The 19,857-nt window shown below is 39.0% G+C and overlaps 1 protein-coding gene across 3 annotated transcripts in view; it reads right to left on the bottom strand.

The window, feature by feature from the left end:
• Positions 1-19,655, bottom strand: part of D-CDES (D-cysteine desulfhydrase) — a 76,391-nt gene extending 56,736 nt beyond the window's left edge. Inside the window, exons 1-9 of one of the 3 annotated variants that reach the window (XM_089988117.1) lie at positions 19,527-19,655; positions 19,327-19,451; positions 19,044-19,109; positions 18,768-18,962; positions 18,435-18,545; positions 10,684-10,775; positions 10,136-10,228; positions 7,750-7,807; positions 7,532-7,645 (exon numbers count right to left, since the gene is read on the bottom strand). In XM_089988117.1, the coding sequence (XP_089844243.1) occupies positions 7,532-7,645; positions 7,750-7,807; positions 10,136-10,228; positions 10,684-10,775; positions 18,435-18,545; positions 18,768-18,962; positions 19,044-19,109; positions 19,327-19,428 (831 nt within the window). In that variant the 5' untranslated portion in view covers positions 19,429-19,451; positions 19,527-19,655. Of the gene's footprint in view, positions 1-7,531; positions 7,646-7,749; positions 7,808-10,135; positions 10,229-10,683; positions 10,776-18,434; positions 18,546-18,767; positions 18,963-19,043; positions 19,110-19,326 lie in introns of all 3 variants that reach the window. The other 2 variants (XM_089988118.1, XM_089988116.1) reach the window with 2 other exon arrangements.
• Positions 19,656-19,857: the final 202 nt, after the last annotated feature.

Genomic DNA, 19,857 nt, shown 5'->3' with positions numbered 1-19,857 from the left:
AATTTTGAATTATAAGTCATCCTATTATGTACTATTTGAAAAGCATCCCGACTATGATTCTTTTCGAGTTTATGGGTGTATTTGCTATGTTCACATTAGATAAGTCCCAGAGAAATAAGTTTAACCCTAGAGTTCATGTTTGCAAATTTGCTAGTTATGCTAATGATTATAAAGGATTCAGGTGCTATGATGTCAAAAATAAATGTATTCACATTTTTAGAGATGGTGTTTGATGAGAATTCCTTTGAGGGTGATGTTACAATAGAATATGTTCAGACAACAAAGGAAAAGAACATTGAATATTATCAGCCATGGCTAAATGAAGAATTCTTTTCAGTACCTAATAACACTACCTCACCACAAGAAGGGGTTCTAGAAAACCATGGGCAGCAAAGGAAAGACTCATTTTCTTTTGAAAAAGATGTAACTATGGGTGAGAGATACAAAGGACATGTATACACTAAAGAAATAAAAGGGTAGCTAGTATTGAGCTTGGGCAACATAGTGTAGCCACTAGTGAGATGAGACAACAACCCGAAAACGTGGGTGGTCATGTAAATACGAGCAGTCAAAGTGATAAAAACATAACACAACCGAAGTTCAGGAGATCAAACAGGGTCAAACATCCCGTTGACAGATGGGTAAGTTATGAAAGTTTCAACACTGATTAGTAGGCTTTTCTTATGTAGGTATAAAAACAAGAAGAACCAATTTCTTATTCCCAAGCCATTCAGAATAAGAAATTGATTGAAGCCATGAATGATGAAATGACAATGTTACATGAATGCCAAACATGGGAAGTGGTTAGAAGGCCTCCAGATAAGAATGTGACAGGATCAAAGTGGGTTTATAAGATTAAGTATAAACTAGATGGGGCCATTGAAACACATAAGTCTCAGTTAGTTGCAAAAGGATTTACTTAAGAATATGGTATGAGTTATGATGAGACTTTTAGTCCTGTGGATAAAATGAGAACAATACGAATCATTCTGTCTCTAATAATTGATCATGGTTGGGCCTTGAACCAACTTGATGTTAGGAATGTATTTTTACATAGAGACCTAAATGAAGAAGTTTACATAGAACAACCACAAGGATATAGTGAACATGATCCAACTAAATATGTTTGTAAACTTAAAAGGGCAATATATAGGCTAAAGCAAGCCTCTTGTTCATAGTTCGAGAGTTTCTCTTTGGAAATACAAAATCATAACTTCAAGAGATCTTCCCTTGATCATTCATTAAATCAAGCCTCTCGTTCGTGGTTTGAGAGTTTCTCTTTGAAAATACAGAAACATGGCTTCGAGAGATCTTTCCTTGATCATGCATTGTTTATCCACAAAGGTAAAGGGTACATGACTATTTTGCTTATATATGTGGATGATATCATTATTACATGAAACTCAGATGAACATATTCAGGAAATAAAGGAAGTGTTGAGTAAACATTTTAAGATAAAAGATCTTGATCACTTAAAATACTTCTTGGGAGTAGAGGTTGATAAAAGGAGGGATGAGTTAATCTTAACTCAGTATAAGTATACTATGGATCTCTTGCATAAAACAGGTATGTGTGACTGCAAACCTTTATTAACTCTTGTTCCAATATACCCGCAGGTAAATGTTATTGATGGAGAATTGTATGGTTATTCAACTGTAATAACCCGACAAAAAAAATGTTTGGATCCGTGCCAGATCCGGACCCGGATCCGACCCGGGTAACTAAGTCGGATGCGTGCTTTTAAAAAGCACGCAACGATGAAGGGGGGAGGTTATCGAAACCTCCTTCCCCCTCTCGTCTCTCAGTCTCTGCGGTCCCCCCCCCCCCCGACCGCCTCTCTCCCTCGGGTCTTCGATAGACAGCAAGGCAGGGGGGGTTCAAACACGAAACCCCCCCTCACCGTCTCTCTCCCGACGCCCATCTCTCTTCCCTTCTTCCCCCCGACTCATCTTTGCACACTCTCTCTCGCTGGAGACCCTGGTCAACCTGCCGCCACCTGCGAGCTCCCTCCGACGTCGTCGCTGCTGCCGTCGATGACTTCCAGGTACGCCACCTCCTACTTTTTCCCCCTTTTCCTTTTCTTCTCCCTTCGTCGACTGACAGGGGCAAAAGCCCCTACCGATTGGCCTGTTACGACAGGGGAGGGGCCGAGCCCTCCTCCCTGCTTCTTGTTACCGCAGAGGAGGGGCTCGCCTCCCCTCCTCTTTGTTCCCTCTGTCATGGCAGGGGAGGGTCCGAGCTCTCCTCCTTGCCTCCTATTACGGCAGAGGAGGGGTTCGCCCCCCTCTTCTCTGTTCCCTCTGTTCGGCAGGGGAGGGGCACGACCCCTCCCTGCTTTTGTTACGTCAGGGGAGGGGTCGAGCCCCTCCTCCCTACTCCCTATTAGGAAGGGGAGGGGCTGAGCCCCCTCCTTGCTCTCTGTTACGGTAGGGGAGGGGCTGAGCTCCCTCCCTGCTCTTTGTTTTGACAGGAGAGGGGGTCGAGCCCCCTCCCAGCTCGTTGTTACAGCAAGGGAGGGGTCGAGGCCCCTCCCTGCTCCCTGTTACGGCAGGGGAGGGGGGGAACCCTCCTTGTGCCTCTTCTCTCATTAGGAAGGGGTGATCCCCTGCCTTCGCTGTTTTTCGGCAGGCGGGGGCAAGCTCCCTCGCCTCGCTTTTCCCTGGCATCAGGCGGGGGCTTCGCCCCCTGCCTATTCGTATTTCGACAGGCAAGGGCAAGGCCCCCTGCCTCCCTCTTAGCATGTTTGTTAGGCAGGGGCGAAGCCCCCTGCCTCTGTTCGTTGTTGACAGGCAGGGGCTTTGACCTTGCCTCTCTTCTACTTTGTCAGGCAGGGGCGCAACCCTGCCCGCCCTCGCTTTTTGAGGGCAGAGGTGCAACCCCCTGCCTCTTCGTTGGTTGCTGACAGCAGGTTAGTAGGGGCTCGCAGCCCCTGCCTTTGCTTCTTGCGCGGATAGCAGGTGTGTAGGGACACGATGCCCCTGCCTCTGTTTTCTTCATGTCAGGACGACGACAGTACCCCTGACCTTCTATTTTTGGTATTAGCTTGCTAAGATTGTTACTTTTGCAGCTCGAGCGACGGATCCTGCTCGCGCTCCGCGACCTGAGTCGTCCATCGCTTACACTCGCAGACGCCAGCAAGCTTGCAACTCTCAAAGGTAGGGGGAAGATTGCACAAAAGACTTGGACAATTGAATTGAGTTCAATTAACTAAAAAGGACAATTAAATAAATATATATGCATATATATTTATATGAGTATGCATTTAACTCAAGGATGCAGTTTCACGATCCTTGTCCTTTACTTTGCCGTCGCGCATCGCGCAAAGGTTTTGCGTTGCACTCCTGCTTACAGACTTTACTTGCCATCGCGTATCGCATAAAGGTTCTACGTTGCACTCCTGCTTACAGTCTTTACTTTGTCGTTGCGCTTTGCGCCGGGCTCTTGCTTTTGCATATGTGTTGTTTCTGCCTTGCTATTGCAGATGACATGCAGGTTTTTGCTCTTTGCGTATGCCTTAAAGGCATCCTCGTGGAGGATGCAAGGGGCATTTACCACTCTCCCTCTTGCGACAAGAGTTCAGTCGGGAGCTGGCGATACACTTTCGTCTAAGGAGAGGGATACCTCGCAAGGATCCTGGCTCTTCGTGTGCGCAGTCCTGCAGAGTCGACTTGAGATTTTAGGGAGCTGCGTAAAAGCATCAAAGACTGCTCCAAATCGAAGCATTTGGAAGGATGTGACTGGCTGGTTTTGCTCGCCTTCTTGGCTTATCTCGGGTGATCCCGAATTGGGGGTTCGAGCGAACTTCTTAGCGGGTGTTCTGTTGATAAACTCGTATCCCATCTATCGAGGCCGGTATCGAGTCATGCGAGACATATAGATACCCCGATAGCGGATGTGATTCGAGATAATCACATGCATAATGTTGGCACAAGGTACTGATGTTTCAAAAGATAAAGTAAAGTTGATAAACTTTATATCTTTGTGAAACACTCCTGTTGAGGCTTCTATTGAGGAGCTATACCCCCTTCATCCTAGAGTACTTATAGTCGTGCATGACACGTCTAGTATTGCGATGATCGGATGAGACGGTCGTGCGACCTCGAACAACGCTAAATGCAAAATGTTGTAATCACATAAATTGCCTCACATTCGCCTTCACAAGCAAGATGCTCGAGTGGTTTAAAGACCACAGCATAGAATGGGTCGTTAGTTAAGCAACCCCTAACATACTTATTCGCTTTTATGTGTCTGTCAAGGGAGAGGACAGAGCGGTACAAACTCCAATGGACAGGTTGTTAACAACCACCCTACGGGCAACGATCTGGCCTCCCCAGTCATTGGAGTTAGGGGAAAGGGGCTACATTAGTTAGCTCAACACTTCTGCAGAAGTTGGATGCATCTATGGCACAACCTCTTTTGGGGAATCCTCTCTCGGCTAAAGCCGACCCTTTAGGAGCGGACTCAACTAGCTATTCGGGTTATTGAAAATACATAGAATAACAGACGTTCGAACTAGTCTCAGTTGTTTCTACGTTTTGCCTGCGCGTATCCGCGGGCCAGTAATATCGAAACATAAAGTCTGTTCACACTGGTCGATCGCTTGCTTGCTCGGTAGTTCAGTATGCTACTCGTTGAGCTGTGCACGTTTGTCAAGGCATTACTCTAGTTGGTTAAATTGCTTACGCAGTTCTTTGTAGAGTAATAAGGAGCTTCTCATACTAGTTAAATGCTTATAATAATAGCATTATGCCAGTTGCTACATATTAGCATGTGACTTGCTTTATCTCTTGGTCAAATTGTTTGGTGCTTATTGTAGCGTAGCACTTGTTGGCTTGCATCTCTTATAATTGATGTGATTGCATACAACTAGTAATCTACGAACTGGTGGCAATTAGGATTGATGTGGCCGCTTGTCTTATAAGTTGCTTACATATTATGATATAACTGTTGTCGTATGATTGCTTATGAATGGCTTATGATGTAATGGTTTATGCCTTACGATTAATTTAATTACTTGCTGATGGACTGAGCCATATTATGGTAATTGTATGTTTTACGAGCATTGTTACGGGTGCTTGTCTTATTCAGTTGTTTTGTTTGGTTGTCAGATAGAGTTAGTTACTCTTAGCCTCTAGAATCAACTAATGGCAATGCCACCAATTGCTTACCACTTTAAGAGAAAAAAAGCAAGAGAAAGAGATAAATGAAGCAGAAATGGGGTATATGCAACCATGAGATGATATTTATGATGTAGATGATGAGCTTCGTATTTCTGATCCTATAGCCCCTAACATAGGGGCAGAAGAAGGAAGCTTCGCAGCGAAGGGAAAATGTGCGGTTGGTGCTAGCAGTAGTGGTACAAGTAGAAAGAGAAGAGGAGGAGACAGCTCCTCTAGAGGAAATAGAGTTGAAAGCTCTATTAGGAGTTTTTTCCCTCTCAAGACTACCCCTAGGTCGCAACCCGACATTCGCACTACTATGACCCCAAAATTGGCTAAGCATTTTCTTCGAACAAATGTAGAACAATATTTAGTTGAGCAAGTGAATGTCGTAGTTGGGAGATGGTTTTATAATGCATGCATTCCTTTTAATGCGACAAATTTGTTTTATTTTCAAGTCATGGCAGATGTCATTCGCATTCTTAGTCAAACATGCAGTGCAAGTGGATGTGAAAGAAACTGAAGCGTCTTTGAGCAAATCCATACAAAAAGAAGAAATAGATTGAAGTATAAAAGGCTCAATGACCTCGTCTACGTTCGCTACAACTTGCATCTAAGGCAAAAGCATATAAAATTATCAAGTTTATTTATCATTTTCATGTGTTTATTTAATGTTTTTTTTATGTCATACAAAACCAAAATAATTTTAATTTTTTCATGTCATCTTTTTAGGCAATTTGAGAAGGTATCATCAAGGAGGCATAAGGAGCAATTTGATCTCATGAGTCTAAAACATTTTGATGTGTTGGATGCATGGTTTCAAGATGAACTAAGTGTTTTAAATAAAAAGGACATCCAGTGGCTCAACATGGAAGGAGCACAGGAGGTAGATGATGCCTACATATATGGGGGAGGATGTGAATGTGGATGATGAAAAAGGAGGAGAAGAAGCAGAAGTGGAAGATAATGATGATGATGATGACTGAAATCATATACATTTGCTTTTATTTATATTTTGGGAAAAGTTGGTTATGTAAAACTTATGTTCTTGTAAGATATGCATGCATTATTATCTTTATTATTTGATTTTTAATGATGACTTATCATAAATGCTTGATATGTGATTCTATGGTTGTATCTTGTGCAATTCACTGATTTTCTTGATTTTTTCTGATTTTTTGGGATTTTTTATTAAAAAATTTATGATTTTTTACGATATGATACAATATGCATCTTATTTTGGGTCTGACCGATATGGGCTATGATACACTTTTTACAACCTTGGCCAAGACACTGAATTTTGAAATTGTATTTTGAGGATGAATGTGTCATTTATTTAGGATGGCAAATTGCATTGAAAGTCAAAATCAGCTGCTTGTTGGTGGCTTGACATTATCTCATGTTACTTTTCAGGAGACATATCTCAGCACCTGACATTCAAGTTCAGTAGTTTTGGTCTCATTTGGAAGTTAAGACCTTAAACTCTCAATCGTCTTTTGAGGGAAAAGGCTGAAAATATGCAGTTCAAAGTAGATTGCCTCGGAAATCAAAAGAGCCTGAAGCTACTTGGCAGGTTAGATTCTTGAAGGCATATCTCTATGTTCCGATTTTAAATTTGGTCATTTTTTCACATTTTAAATCTGAGATGTAAACCGTAAAAAAGTGTCTTTTAAGTGAAGATTTTAGAAGCCTCAATTTGAGGCTCAAATTTGCATTAAAATCAAAAGAATAGGTGTTTTAGTACTCGTGTTGGTTTCTAGCACTTGAGACCAATTTAAGATTTTTGCTTAGGATTCTTTTGGAACATAGACACTTGTTGGAGAATTGCATGTCATCGGGATTTAGGAAACATATTGGCCTCCAACAGGCATGAGACTCATTTTGTGCGAAGACATTGTTTGCATCATGGGTTATTTCATGTATACACATGGCCAAGGATGGAAAGCTATAGCTCAAGCGGCTCAAGCCTACTCCAAGAAGAAAAACATCAGTAAGGAGTGTGAGATTCTTGGGAAAACACAAAGATGTCAATGCAAGGGTTCAGAGGTGTTTCCAATCATTGGTCCAAAACAAACTTATCTACACAAACAAGTATATTACAAGAAAATAGATGGAGTCATCCATGCAACATAAATCAACAACCTTCCAATAACTTGAGTAAGAAGGACTAAATACTTCGATGATCCAGACCAATTTAAAATGTCTTGATGAGGAACAGTTACCTAAAATACTTATAATCTGATTTGCCAGGAAATTTTTAAGAGAAAAGAAGCAAGATACAATACATGCATTGCACAGGCAAAATAGAAAATATACAAGAAAAATCAAACAATATTGTGCTGAAAGATCTAATATGCATTAGAAACTCTCACATCTTTAATGTTAACTAAATCATGTGAATCAACGCCAGCATGTAGTCCATCAAGTAGGCCTTGAACATAATCATAAAAGTAACCAGGATCATCACAAACAGAGAATGCATGAACCTGTTAAGGCAGAATTATCAGTAAGTCGAAATAGAAAAAGAAAACATGAAAAAAAATAATAATAAATGAAAAACAGCATTCATGTAGTTGAAGAAATGCCTTACTGTTGCCTTTAGTGTGCTTAACCATGAGCCTAAGGCCAAGCCAGCAATAGTTCCTCCACTAAAAGTTGCAATTATAAAATCAAATAAGTTATCTCAGTATATCATTCACAGTAGGCAGAAGATATCACTATATTAATAATGTTTGTGTTAAGGGTATTTTTTTCCATACGCCCCCACCTTATTGGCTCAGATACCTCTATGTTCTCACAATCCATCAAACAACAATCCCCTACCCCCAATCCTTCTGCTTTTCCAGTTGACCCCCTTCATTTTCATAAACTGCCACAAACACCCAGGCACACCCAACTCATTTTCTCTTTAAAGAATGGAAAAGAAGGTGATCAGCAGTTATCGTTACATGAGATGAAGACCAAACCCAGCCAGAAATAAGCAAAGTTTTGTTCCTACTAATGTATACAAGATTGGCATCAATTAAAATTTGATGTCAGACCCTGGTCAGAAAGCTCAAGCCAACTTGCATCTCTTTGAATATGAAAAAAAATGTCTTGAATTGACAAAGGATTAATAGTGTCAAATGTCCATACATGATACAGAACAGATACATTGCTTCCCTTGTTAATTTACTGGTTCCGAAGAACCAAGGCAAATTCGATGAGACAATTAATAGTTAAAAATAAATAGCAATACAGTCCATAACAAACAGCTAGAAGAATTAGTCCAAGGTGATCTTCATATATCATCTACAAATGCAATGTGCAGAATCAGGGAGCATGAAGATCCACGAGTACAAAATTTGGCTGCCATATCAGAAACTGACTCGTCTAGAGGAACTGAAATTCTAATGCAGGTATGAAGATATTGTTAAATTGTACATATATATATATATATATATATATATATATATATATATATATATACATATTCTAGCCATTGGGATCAAGTCAAATCAGTTTGACTTGTCCCCAAATATATATATTATATATATATATATATACAATTTAACAGATATAAGTGGAAGAGGGTTGCTGGTATGCAAGACTATTGAAGCTTTATTACAGGGCTTTAATCCCAATGCTTAGCAAGGCTGCAATATGAGATGTGCCATAAATTGAGTCAAGACATGCATAATAGAAGATAAGAGATCCTCAAGCCAACAAAGTACTTAGATACATCAACAGAAGCTCCACTAACAGTTCCTCTATACCAAGGGGATGTTGAGAACAGTTGAAATACATGATCTGCCCTTCAACATGGACTAAGCTGCATATGTTAGCACAAAAATAACACTTGGTTCTGTGAGTTCATGAGTTGTCAATCTCATTTGATTTAGTAGGAAAATAAAGGAATGTTTCAACATTGAATTCAGAAACAGCACAAAGATTCAGTCAGTGTGGCTAAATAATAAATGTTCATTGGCTCGTGTTCAAAATCACCCAACACCCTTGGGAGTGTGTTTTAAAGCACTAAGGTAAGCACATGGGAAGTGTGCTTCTTATCGCATTTGTCATTCGGCGTTGTAAAATTTTATAGAAGTGTGCTTTCTTCTATGTTTAAAAACTGTGCTTCACAAATGCTTTTGGCTTTCTGGTTTACTTTCTGCTTCCCACTTCATGTGGACTTTTATTGTCCTTACTTCCTGGTTCTGCTTTCCTTATTGCTTCCTGGTTCTGCTTTCCTTCCTAGCAGCAATCTTGACACTAAGCCCACCACACTCTATTTCAAAAATGGAAGTTCCAGCTATACATAATTGGAGCATACACATGCAGACAGATTACTGTTTCAGTGGCACAATAGCTGAAGATGGAGATTGGCAGTGAATTTTATTGAAATTACGAAGAAAATTGTTGCCATTATATCTAAGAACCATTCACAGATGACCGCTACAGATGGACAAAGAGCCAGCTCCCCATGTTATGCCATAGATATGCAGTTTGAGGGATGCTATCAAAGATGTTAGCTGCTGTTAGCCACTCATGCTTTTGTCCAGATTGATCAATAAAGTTGTGCAGTCCATTCTTCATAAGCAGTTTTCAATTATCTCTATCACGTGCCTCAATGAATAAGGGTATAACTGCAGCTAACCCTAAAAGATGCATCATAATTATATTCATATAAAAAGTATAGTTGAAGTATCTAGTCCTTTTTATCTATCATCTCTTGTATCCCATTTCGATGAATAGGATTATGGAATTGCGTGAGTTGCCATAGACTGAAACCACTCAATCCTCTTCTAGAAGCACATCTATGATGATAAGAGACAACCTGCCAAGAGCTTGGTAAACCAGTATTATCAACTATAGCAATGCCAGGTCAGATTCTCAGACCTCAAAATTTTAAGTCATAATAAGCAGCAGAAATGAGATTTTGTAAATTGAATGTTCTGAAGAAAAAAAGATCTTGTAAGGTGGAATAGAGAGATACTAACCTGCCACAGGCAACAACAATGTCACTGAAACCAGTAGCATGAAATTCCAGTTGCACCTGCTGCTCTATCTCTCTAACTGCTTCAATATAGCCCCTGGAAAATGGCAAGAATGGTTTGTTGTTTGGTGAAATAAGGAAACTCATATGCTTGGCATGTACTTGAGCCAGAATAAACTGGTTAACATTTTGGGATTTGAAAGGGAATTTCAAAATTTAAGATGTAAAACATAACTAAAAACAGTGAGGCAAGGCAGATAATTAAGACACTATTATGTAAAACAAACAAATTCATTACATCTTGATAGTTCAATCATGGTGAAATCACAAGGTCAGAGAAAATAATCTTCAAAAGAAAACGAGAATTAGATTACAGCATTAAAAGCATTAGGGCATGACCATTACACAAGCATCACAAGTGAGACTGCCAAGACAGCCAAATTTTGAAAAGCTTTGACAAGACATTCAAGAAGGGAAGTAACCATGTATAAATAGGTGTTTTAAGCAATATGTAAAAGCCATGGAAAGAGATAAAGAAGCTTCAGGACTTACCATGTTCCCAATGAATTTGATCCACCAACAGGAATGACATATGGCTTTCTACCTTCATTTAGGAGTTTCTCTTTTAGCAAATTCCCAAGAGTCTGAAACAAACACATAACAAAAAGAAAAAGTTAATAATAATAACTCACATTGACAGCTATTAGAATTCTGAAAGAGAAGGTTTTGGAAAACAAGATAGAAAAAATCACAACTCCATTCCATTAAGGGCATGATTGTTTTGGTCACAGGTAAGAAAGTAGAAGCTTGAGAAAGTAGAAGATGAGAGAGTAGAAGTTGTGATTGTTGGTCACAAGGTCAATCTTGTGACCAACTTTCACAAGATTCAAGGCAAAAACAATCACAGCTGGCAATCACAATCACAACTTATACTTTTTCATGTTTCACTAACCCTGAGAATTGTGATTCAGATTTACAATCACAGGATCCAATAATCACAGGGCATTGCAAACATGCCCTAAGTGTTCTACTTTCTGAATATCCATTGCATATTAGGTAGCACTACTACACTTATACGTGCATCGTATACATGATGGAAGAAAACAGCCTTCTGTGAATAGGAGCTATACTGAAGGAGCACCAAGGAAAGACAATGTTCCAGACTGTATGCAATAGATCTGAACCCGGACACAGATCGAAGTGGAATCCGATAAAGTAGGGTTGAATGTGGTATGATAATAGTGAGATCCTATAAAAGAAGGCTGGAAACCTAGTTTTTTGCATGTGAAAAATACAAACAGAATATCTTATCCAAATCCGAACTTAGATGACATAAAATATTGGTCTGAGCCCAATCCAAATCCAAAAATAATTCAAAGCAGCCGAATAAATGCCAGTTTCTCATTGGAAGTCCAACCAAAACCTGATCCATTCGCACCTCTAGTCACTTTTCAGAATATATATTCATAAATAGAATAATAGAAACAAACCAGAGCAAAGAAGAAAAAGGATAGTTAGCAATAGAAGCAACTCAGCCTTAGACCCTAATGTTCCTCAAACCCTTGGGCTTTCTATTTTATAATATGAAGTCCTAATGTAGGCAGTGCAATGCAGTATTAAGATATAAACAAACTACAACAGGGCATTAGTTAATGGTACACAAAAGAAACTAGAAAGTTATTCCATAGTAGACGTCCTAAGTCCTAACATGCCCTCAAGTTAAATGTAATGTTTAAACATGTATAACTTATCCTTTAAACTATTGTATCATGCCTTTGACAACACTTTCGTGAATACGTCAGCAATTTTGATGTTCAATGTCAAAGAACTTTAGACCCACTTCTGCTAACTCAGTCCTCTCATGAATGAAATGATAGCAATCTGAAAAAATATGTTGAGCTAAAAATTGCTTGGAATGATTATGTAAAATCAGAGAGGAAGTAGGAGCTATGGCAGTCTTGTTGTCACTAAATCATGGATGTTTATAATGTCAACTTGAAGACATTCAAAGACTTCCATTAAGTCTAAATTTCGACAAACACACCGTCTAAAGCTCTATATTTCACTTTTTATTATAACTTGCTGTTAAAATATATATATATATACATATACTTATATATATACATCCGTATATATATAAGTATATGTATACATATATGTATATATATACATATTCTATTGAAATACCCGATAGGGGTATTCTTGTAATTCTGCCAATGTACCTTTTTACTTTTTATTTTTTATCTTTTTCCTTTTTCTTTTTTCACTTTTTTCTTTTTTGTTTTTTATTTTCTTTCTTTAGGATGACCACAAGGGGCCCCACTCTTGTAATCGTTGGGGCCCCAACGGTCAGATTTCTGACCGTTGGAGCCCCCTTGTAGTCTCTTCTTTAGTGCCTCCCTCCTCTATAAATAGAGGAGGTGTTCTCCTTCTCATGTATGGGTTTTATACCCCTCTCTTCCTTTCTTCATTAATGTTCAACTTATGACTTTAAGTCATTTCCATATTTGAGAGTTTTTGTGTGTGCACATTCGGTGTTTGTGTTCTTGGCTCTAGTGGTCACTCTTAAAGAGTGACATTTGCTCTATTGGTGCTTCCGCCCTTTTTCATTACATGGTATCAGAGCTCGGTTGGTGATTGGCCTTTTCTTTGGAACGCGTGACTCATTTATTTTGAAGAAAGGAAGGACTTGTTGGTACCGATGGAACGTGACTCTAAAGTGGAGCTTTCTTTTAAGCTAAATGGGTCCAACTATCTCATGTGGGCCTCCGCGATGGAAAATCATCTTAGAGGTAAGAAACTTTGGGGTTTTGTTATGGGAACTACTCCCGAACCCTCTCTTGTTCTCACCAAGATCGAAAATGAAGTTGAAAAGGCTTTAGATGGCGATGACCGCATCAAAGCCATTAATGATCATCAATCCAAAATTGAGGATTGGGAAAGTAACCATGCCAAAATCTTGGCATGGTTTATGAACAATGTTGACCTCAAAAATTGTGCTAATATAGCCAAATTTAGAAGGGCCAATGAGGCTTGGTTTTTCCTTAAGGGTATGTATACCCAAAAGGATCTTGCTCGACAATTTTTTTGTCAAGAAAAAATCCGTTCAACCAAACAAATGGACATGAGTGTCCGGGACTATTTTAGCTCTTTAACTCCCCTTTGGGATGAACTTGCTCTTCTTGAGCCTAAGTGGGTGGCTCCGGAAGATATTGAATTAAGAAGGGAACAAATTGAGAAAGAACATTTCTTTCAATTTCTTCATGGTCTTCGCCCGAAGTTTGAACAAGGGCATCTCTTCTCCATAGAAGCAAAGCCTTACCTATTGAAGATGCCCTTGCCGAGATATGTCAAGAAGAAACTCGACTTGGCTTAAGCATCAAGGGTGATGAAGTTTTGGCCGTTACTAGGCCCGGATCAAATGTTAAAGCGTATAGACCTCCCCATTTTAACAAAAATAATAATGGGCCTAGAAGGGGAATAATATGCCATTATTGTAATGAACCGGGTCACATTAGACCGGTTTGTCCAAAACTCAAAGGAAAGGTTGCCGCGGTTGGGGAAACATCTCCAAAGAAGGAAGAATGTACCAAAGAAGGAGATATCAAAGAAACTCTAAATCACATCTCCGAAGTTCTTCAACATCTTCTCAAGACTTCTCCTTCAACATCCGGGGCCGCCATTGCCTACTCTTCATCACCTCCAGGTATGTGGATACTAGACTCCGGTGCTTCTTTTCATATGACATCTCATAAAAATTCTCTTTCAAATATTTTTTCCGAACCTATATCTTCTTGTGTGTCAACGGCCGATGGTACATCACTAAGCATTGAAAGTATTGGATCACTTGATTTTAAAAAAAAATTTGTTCCTAAAGTAAGAATCGTTCCTAAAATAAATTTAAATCTTTTTTCCGTATCTCAAATCACCGATCATGGATGCCAAGTCTCTTTCTCACCTAAGGATTGTACCGTGCAGGATCTCCAGTCAGGGAAGCTGATTGGGCAAGGCCATAGAAGGGGTGACCTCTACTTTATGGATTTTTTGACTCTTCCATCTAAGCCGTTGTGCAATCTTGTAAAAGACAAAAGTATTGGAATATAGCATGAGAGACTTGGCCATCCAAATTTTATAAAAATGTCTCTTTTTCCGTTTTTGAACAATACTTGTAAAGACAATCACATGACTTGTAAAGATTGCATTTTTGGGAAATCTAAAGCTATTCCATTTCCACAAAGAAGTTACTTTACTACTCGGCCATTTGAACTTATTCATTCCTATGTGTGGGGACCTTCCCCTATTTTGTCTAAAGGAGGTTTTTCGTATTATGTGGTATTTATTGATGATTTTACTCGATTCACGTGGATTTACTTCCTAAGTCGCAAATCCGAAGTTTTCTCCTTCTTTAAAGAATTTCACGCCATGGTCAAAAACCAATTTTTGGGAAATCTATTCTTAGATCCGATTCGGGAGGCGAATATATGTCCAATGATTTTCAGAACTATTTGAAAGAAAATGGGATTTTCCACCAACGTTCTTGCCCCAACACTCCGCAACAAAACGGACTTGCGGAAAGAAAGCATAGGCACATAATAGAGACCACAAGAACGTTGTTAATCTCAAGACACATTCCAAAATCCTTTTGGGACGAAGCGGTTCTAACCTCTACATATCTTATCAATAGAACCCCTTCGTCCTCCTTGAAAAATATTTCTCCATTTGAAAAACTTTACAATATGTCTCCCGATTATAAAAGACTAAGAATTTTTGGATGTAAATGTTTTGTTTTAACTCACAAAAATGATAAACTTTCCCCTAGGGCTATTGAATGTATTTTTTTAGGATATGGCGAAAAACAAAAAGGATATCGATGTTTTGACATACTTAAAAACAAGCTTTATATCTCTAAAGATGTCACATTCCTTGAAGAGGAAAGTGGTTTTTCGCACCAACCGAATGAAAATATTGATTATTCATTCTTATTTGACTTATTGCCTAAAGAAAACATCATAGATGATCATATTGATCTTAATGAATCCCTTAGTGAAGATCTTGTTGAACATCGAAGCGATGATCAAAACTTAGAAGAAAATGTTTCAAGACAAATTCAAGTCTACTCTAGAAGGAATGAAAGGAATCCTCCTTGTGCCCTTGAAAAATTTTCCCAAAATGAGTCCATCGAAGAGACTTCTCAAAGAAGATCAAATCGGATTCCTAAAATGCCAAATAGATTTGTTTCTTATGATTCTTTTTCGCCTAACTTTCGGGCATGCCTACTTGCTCTTCACTCTTATCATGAACCATCTCATTACAATGATGCTAAGCAATATGCTCATTGGAATGAAGCTATGCAACTTCAACTTAATGCTCTTAAAAAGGCTCAAACTTGGGAAATCATTGATCCTCCCAATGGCAAGAAACCCATTGGATGTAGGTGGGTGTTTAAAGTAAAAACTAAGAGTGATGGTTCATTGGAAAGATATAAGGCTAGGTTGGTAGCCAAGGGATATGCCCAAGAGTATGGGGTAGATTATGATAAAACCTTTGCCCCCGTTGCTCGAATGACGAGTGTTCGAGCCCTTATTGCTATAGCCGTAGTTAAAAAACGGCCAATTTTTCAACTTGATGTCAAAAATGCCTTTTTGAATGGTAATTTAAATGAAGAAGTGTATATGGAACCTCCTCCAGGTATGGATTTAAATGAAAAAAATTTGAAATTAAAAAAGGCTTTATATGGTCTTAAGCAAGCACCTAAAGCTTGGTATGATAGGTTTAGTAACGTATTAATAAATTTAGGATTTTCTTCTTGTTATACTGACACTGCTCTCTTTGTTAAAAGGGCAGGTGACTCCATTATTATGCTTCTGCTGTATGTTGATGATATGATCATTACTGGGAATGACAGAAAGGGAGTAAATGATGTAAAGTCCATGTTAAAAGAAACTTTTGATATGTCTGACCTTGGTTATTTGAGATATTTTTTAGGGATTGAAGTGGCTTATTCCCCGCGAGGATACATCCTATCTCAGATGAAATTAGCTGCAGAAATTTGTGCCAAATCAGGAATATCTGATGAAAAGAAAGTCGAGACTCCCGAAGTCATTAATGCAAAACTGAGACTTGAAGATGGTGTTCTTCTTGAGGATCCAACTCCCTACCGTCAATTAATCGGATCTCTCACCTATCTATCCATCACACATCCAGACATAGCCCATGCGGTTCATGCAGTAAGCCAGTTTCAGCATGCACCTACTTCGGTTCATATGGCAGTCGTATTAAGAATTGTCAGATATATCAAAAATACTATATCAAAGGGACTCTTCTTATCCTCTTCCTCCTCTCTTGACTTAATTGCTTTTACTGATGCTGACTGGGGAGGAAATCCCAATGATCATATCTCAATAACGGGTCTTTGTATTTTTTTAGGTGAATCTCTAATTTCGTGGAGATGCAAGAAGCAGCAGAAGGTTTCACTGTCATCCACTGAAGCTGAATATCGGGCCATGGCAATGACAACTATGGAAATCGTATGGCTCAGAAGTCTCCTTGCTGACATGGGCGTCCCCATTTCCACTCCCACCAAGCTCTGCTGTGACAACAAAAGTGCAATTTACATTGCTAGTAATCACACCTTTCATGAGCGGACCAAGCATATTGAAATGGACTGCCACTATGTTCGAGATGAATACCTCAGAGGGACTATCTCATTACCATATGTTACTTCAGAGCATCAACTAGCTGACTTCTTCACCAAGGCGCTCCCAACTCCACGATTCATGTTTCTTCTTAGCAAACTTTCGGTCTTCTCCCCGTAAAGCTTGAGGGGGCATGTTAAAATATATATATATATATATATATATATATATATATATATATATATATATATATATATATATATACATATACTTATATATATACATCTGTATATATATAAGTATATGTATACATATATGTATATATATATATACATATTCTATTGAAATATCCGATAGGGGTATTCTTGTAATTTTGCCAATGTACCTTTTTACTTTTTATTTTTTATCTTTTTCCTTTTTCTTTTTTCACTTTTTTCTTTTTTGTTTTTTATTTTCTTTCTTTAGGATGACCACAAGGGGCCCCACTCTTGTAGTCGTTGGGGCCCCAACGGTCAGATTTCTGACCGTTGGAGCTCCCAACGACTACAAGGGAGCCCCCCTTGTAGTCTCTTCTTTAGTGCCTCCCTCCTCTATAAATAGAGGAGGTGTTCTCCTTCTCATGTATGGGTTTTATACCCCTCTCTTCCTTTCTTCATTAATGTTCAACTTATGACTTTAAGTCATTTCCATATTTGAGAGTTTTTGTGTGTGCACATTCGGTGTTTGTGTTCTTGGCTCTAGTGGTCACTCTTAAAGAGTGACATTTGCTCTATTGGTGCTTCCGCCCTTTTTCATTACACTTGCAACACTCCTTTTTTTTTTACTTTTCCAAGACACCAAATGTTCGTCAAGGTACATGCAAAAACTAGAGACCGACCTTTGATGATGTCCCCTCCCCAATCCAACATTAGAGAATCCAATTATATAACTGTCTCAGGTTCTCTCTCGAGACATACTAAACCATGATTTGAGGTTCCTTTGACATACCTCATTATATGCTTTATCACCTCTATATGTGCAACAATGGGAGAATGTATAAACTAACGCACTTAGTTGACCACATTTGACATGTATGGCCTCGTCAAAGTTAAGCACAGCAATGCCACTGACATCCTCCTATATTCTTTTTGGGTCACTATAAAGTGCTCCTTCAATCTCATAAAATTTCTTATTCATCATGACTAGTGTATCTATAGGCTTACAGTTTTTTCAATGAGAACTACAGGCTTATAGTTATACATTTTAAACTTTCACAGGATATCGCATGCATATTTTTGCTGTGACAATTTAATTTGATCACTAACTTCAATGCCCCAAGAAATATTGCTACATACGCTGCCATAATTGAGGAAAAGAGAATTAACCACTAGAACCTTTATAAATCCATGTTCTATTAACAAAAAAAATTAGGTCTATATAACTTGAAATTTTCCTTTCAGCTTTCTCTTTTCTAGATGACTGGAGTGAAAAAAGGACACATCGACTGCATTCTCCAAATTCGATAAGCTCATTGAACATACAATGCGGGACATTATGCATGAAAGTATATAGATAGGGTCAATGTCTCAGATTTACCAGGGCCCTATGAAATCCATCACTACATGTGTGAATTCAAACAAAATTGATTCGAAAAAAAAAAGCAATTGAGAATATTAAGAGGTTACAAACCACGCTTCCTGTTTTAGCATACTCTTCCTTAGAGACAAGGTCAACATGAGCCCCCACCAACCGCTCGACAAGAAGGTTTCCAGTCAAACCAGGATCTTCCTCCACTAGAACCTGAATTATAAACGAGAATGTATCGTCAGAATCAGTGTCATATACAAGGTTGGAGAGGAAAAACACTAACAAGGTTCTTCAATAGACCAATTTAAATATAAAAGCAGGGTTAGCTACCACACTAGAATGAAGAAGAAAACTAAAGATGCAACTTACGCACAACAATGTCAATCAGAAAATGGAGAATGCTCATACATATGTGACAGGGAAAAGCTAAATGACCTTGGAAGTGCGCAATATCAGGTAGGAATCAAGGCCCAGGTATCTAGCAGCGACGGCGGTAGCCCGGCAGTGATTGCTTTGGATGCCACCAATGGTCACCACGCAGTCTGCGCCTTTCTCCTTTGCATCAGCCAACAAAAACTCCAGCTTCCTGACTTTGTTGCCACTCAATTGCATCCCCGAGAGATCGTCTCGCTGTGTAACTCCATATTATCAACAAAGAAAACCCACACACTTCACAATTATGTTCTCGAGTAACACTACCCAAATGATTACCTTAATCCACACTTCAGTGTCCTCTGGTAATCCAGGAAGGTTCCATTTATGGATTGGTGTGGGAAACTGGCACAACACCCAAATGAAAAAAAAAACATCTCATTGAAACAGTTAACGAAGAGCAAAGGAAAATTATTAAACGAACATTGGTTTTTCATTAGTGAGACTCAAGTAGCAAGACCATTCTCTGCCTATCAAGAGATGGGCAGGATGAAAATGAAAAGAAAAATAGATGGGGAGGTTGAGAAACTAAACGGGGGAGGGAGTGCGAGTAAATTCTTACATGCCCAAGAGAATAGATGTGGGAAGGAACGGGATTGAGATGAGTGGCCCAACTTGGGGGATTGTAGGCCTTTCCCGTGAGGAACCCACCTAATCTGGCCATCGTAGACTGTTGGCAATCGTTGCCTTGGAGCATCAACCCGTTAATTACTGGATTGACAGGTGAGGAAGATGCAAACATCAGAAAGAATAAGTGGTCACCTGTAGCAAGGGGCGCGACTGGTGGTTTTGGAAGTTTGAGTTGGCGATCGGTTGCCAAGCACCGAGCCACGCACAGAGTCGGAAATTTATTAGCGGCCTTTCTTGTTTGCTCCCACGTGATACGGAAGATGATTTCTTGAACAAATTTTGTTTTGAAATAAAAACTTTACTTTTGTATAAAATCATTTTTCGAAAATTATTATTTTTTGAGAGAAAAATTTATTTTATGAGAATTTATGTTTTTGAAGTCCAAGATTTAGCGTTTTGTTTGTTTGTTTTTTTTAAATCAGCAAGCAGGGGTTGGGCAGACGACACTTTTGTTTTGTTTTTC

The sequence above is a fragment of the Nuphar pumila genome, chromosome 14 (assembly GCF_984573655.1).
Source record: "Nuphar pumila chromosome 14, dmNupPumi1.hap1.1, whole genome shotgun sequence".
NCBI lineage: Eukaryota > Viridiplantae > Streptophyta > Magnoliopsida > Nymphaeales > Nymphaeaceae > Nuphar > Nuphar pumila.
Note: the sequence above shows the minus strand (reverse complement) of the source record. Positions and strands in the feature narration are given on the sequence as shown.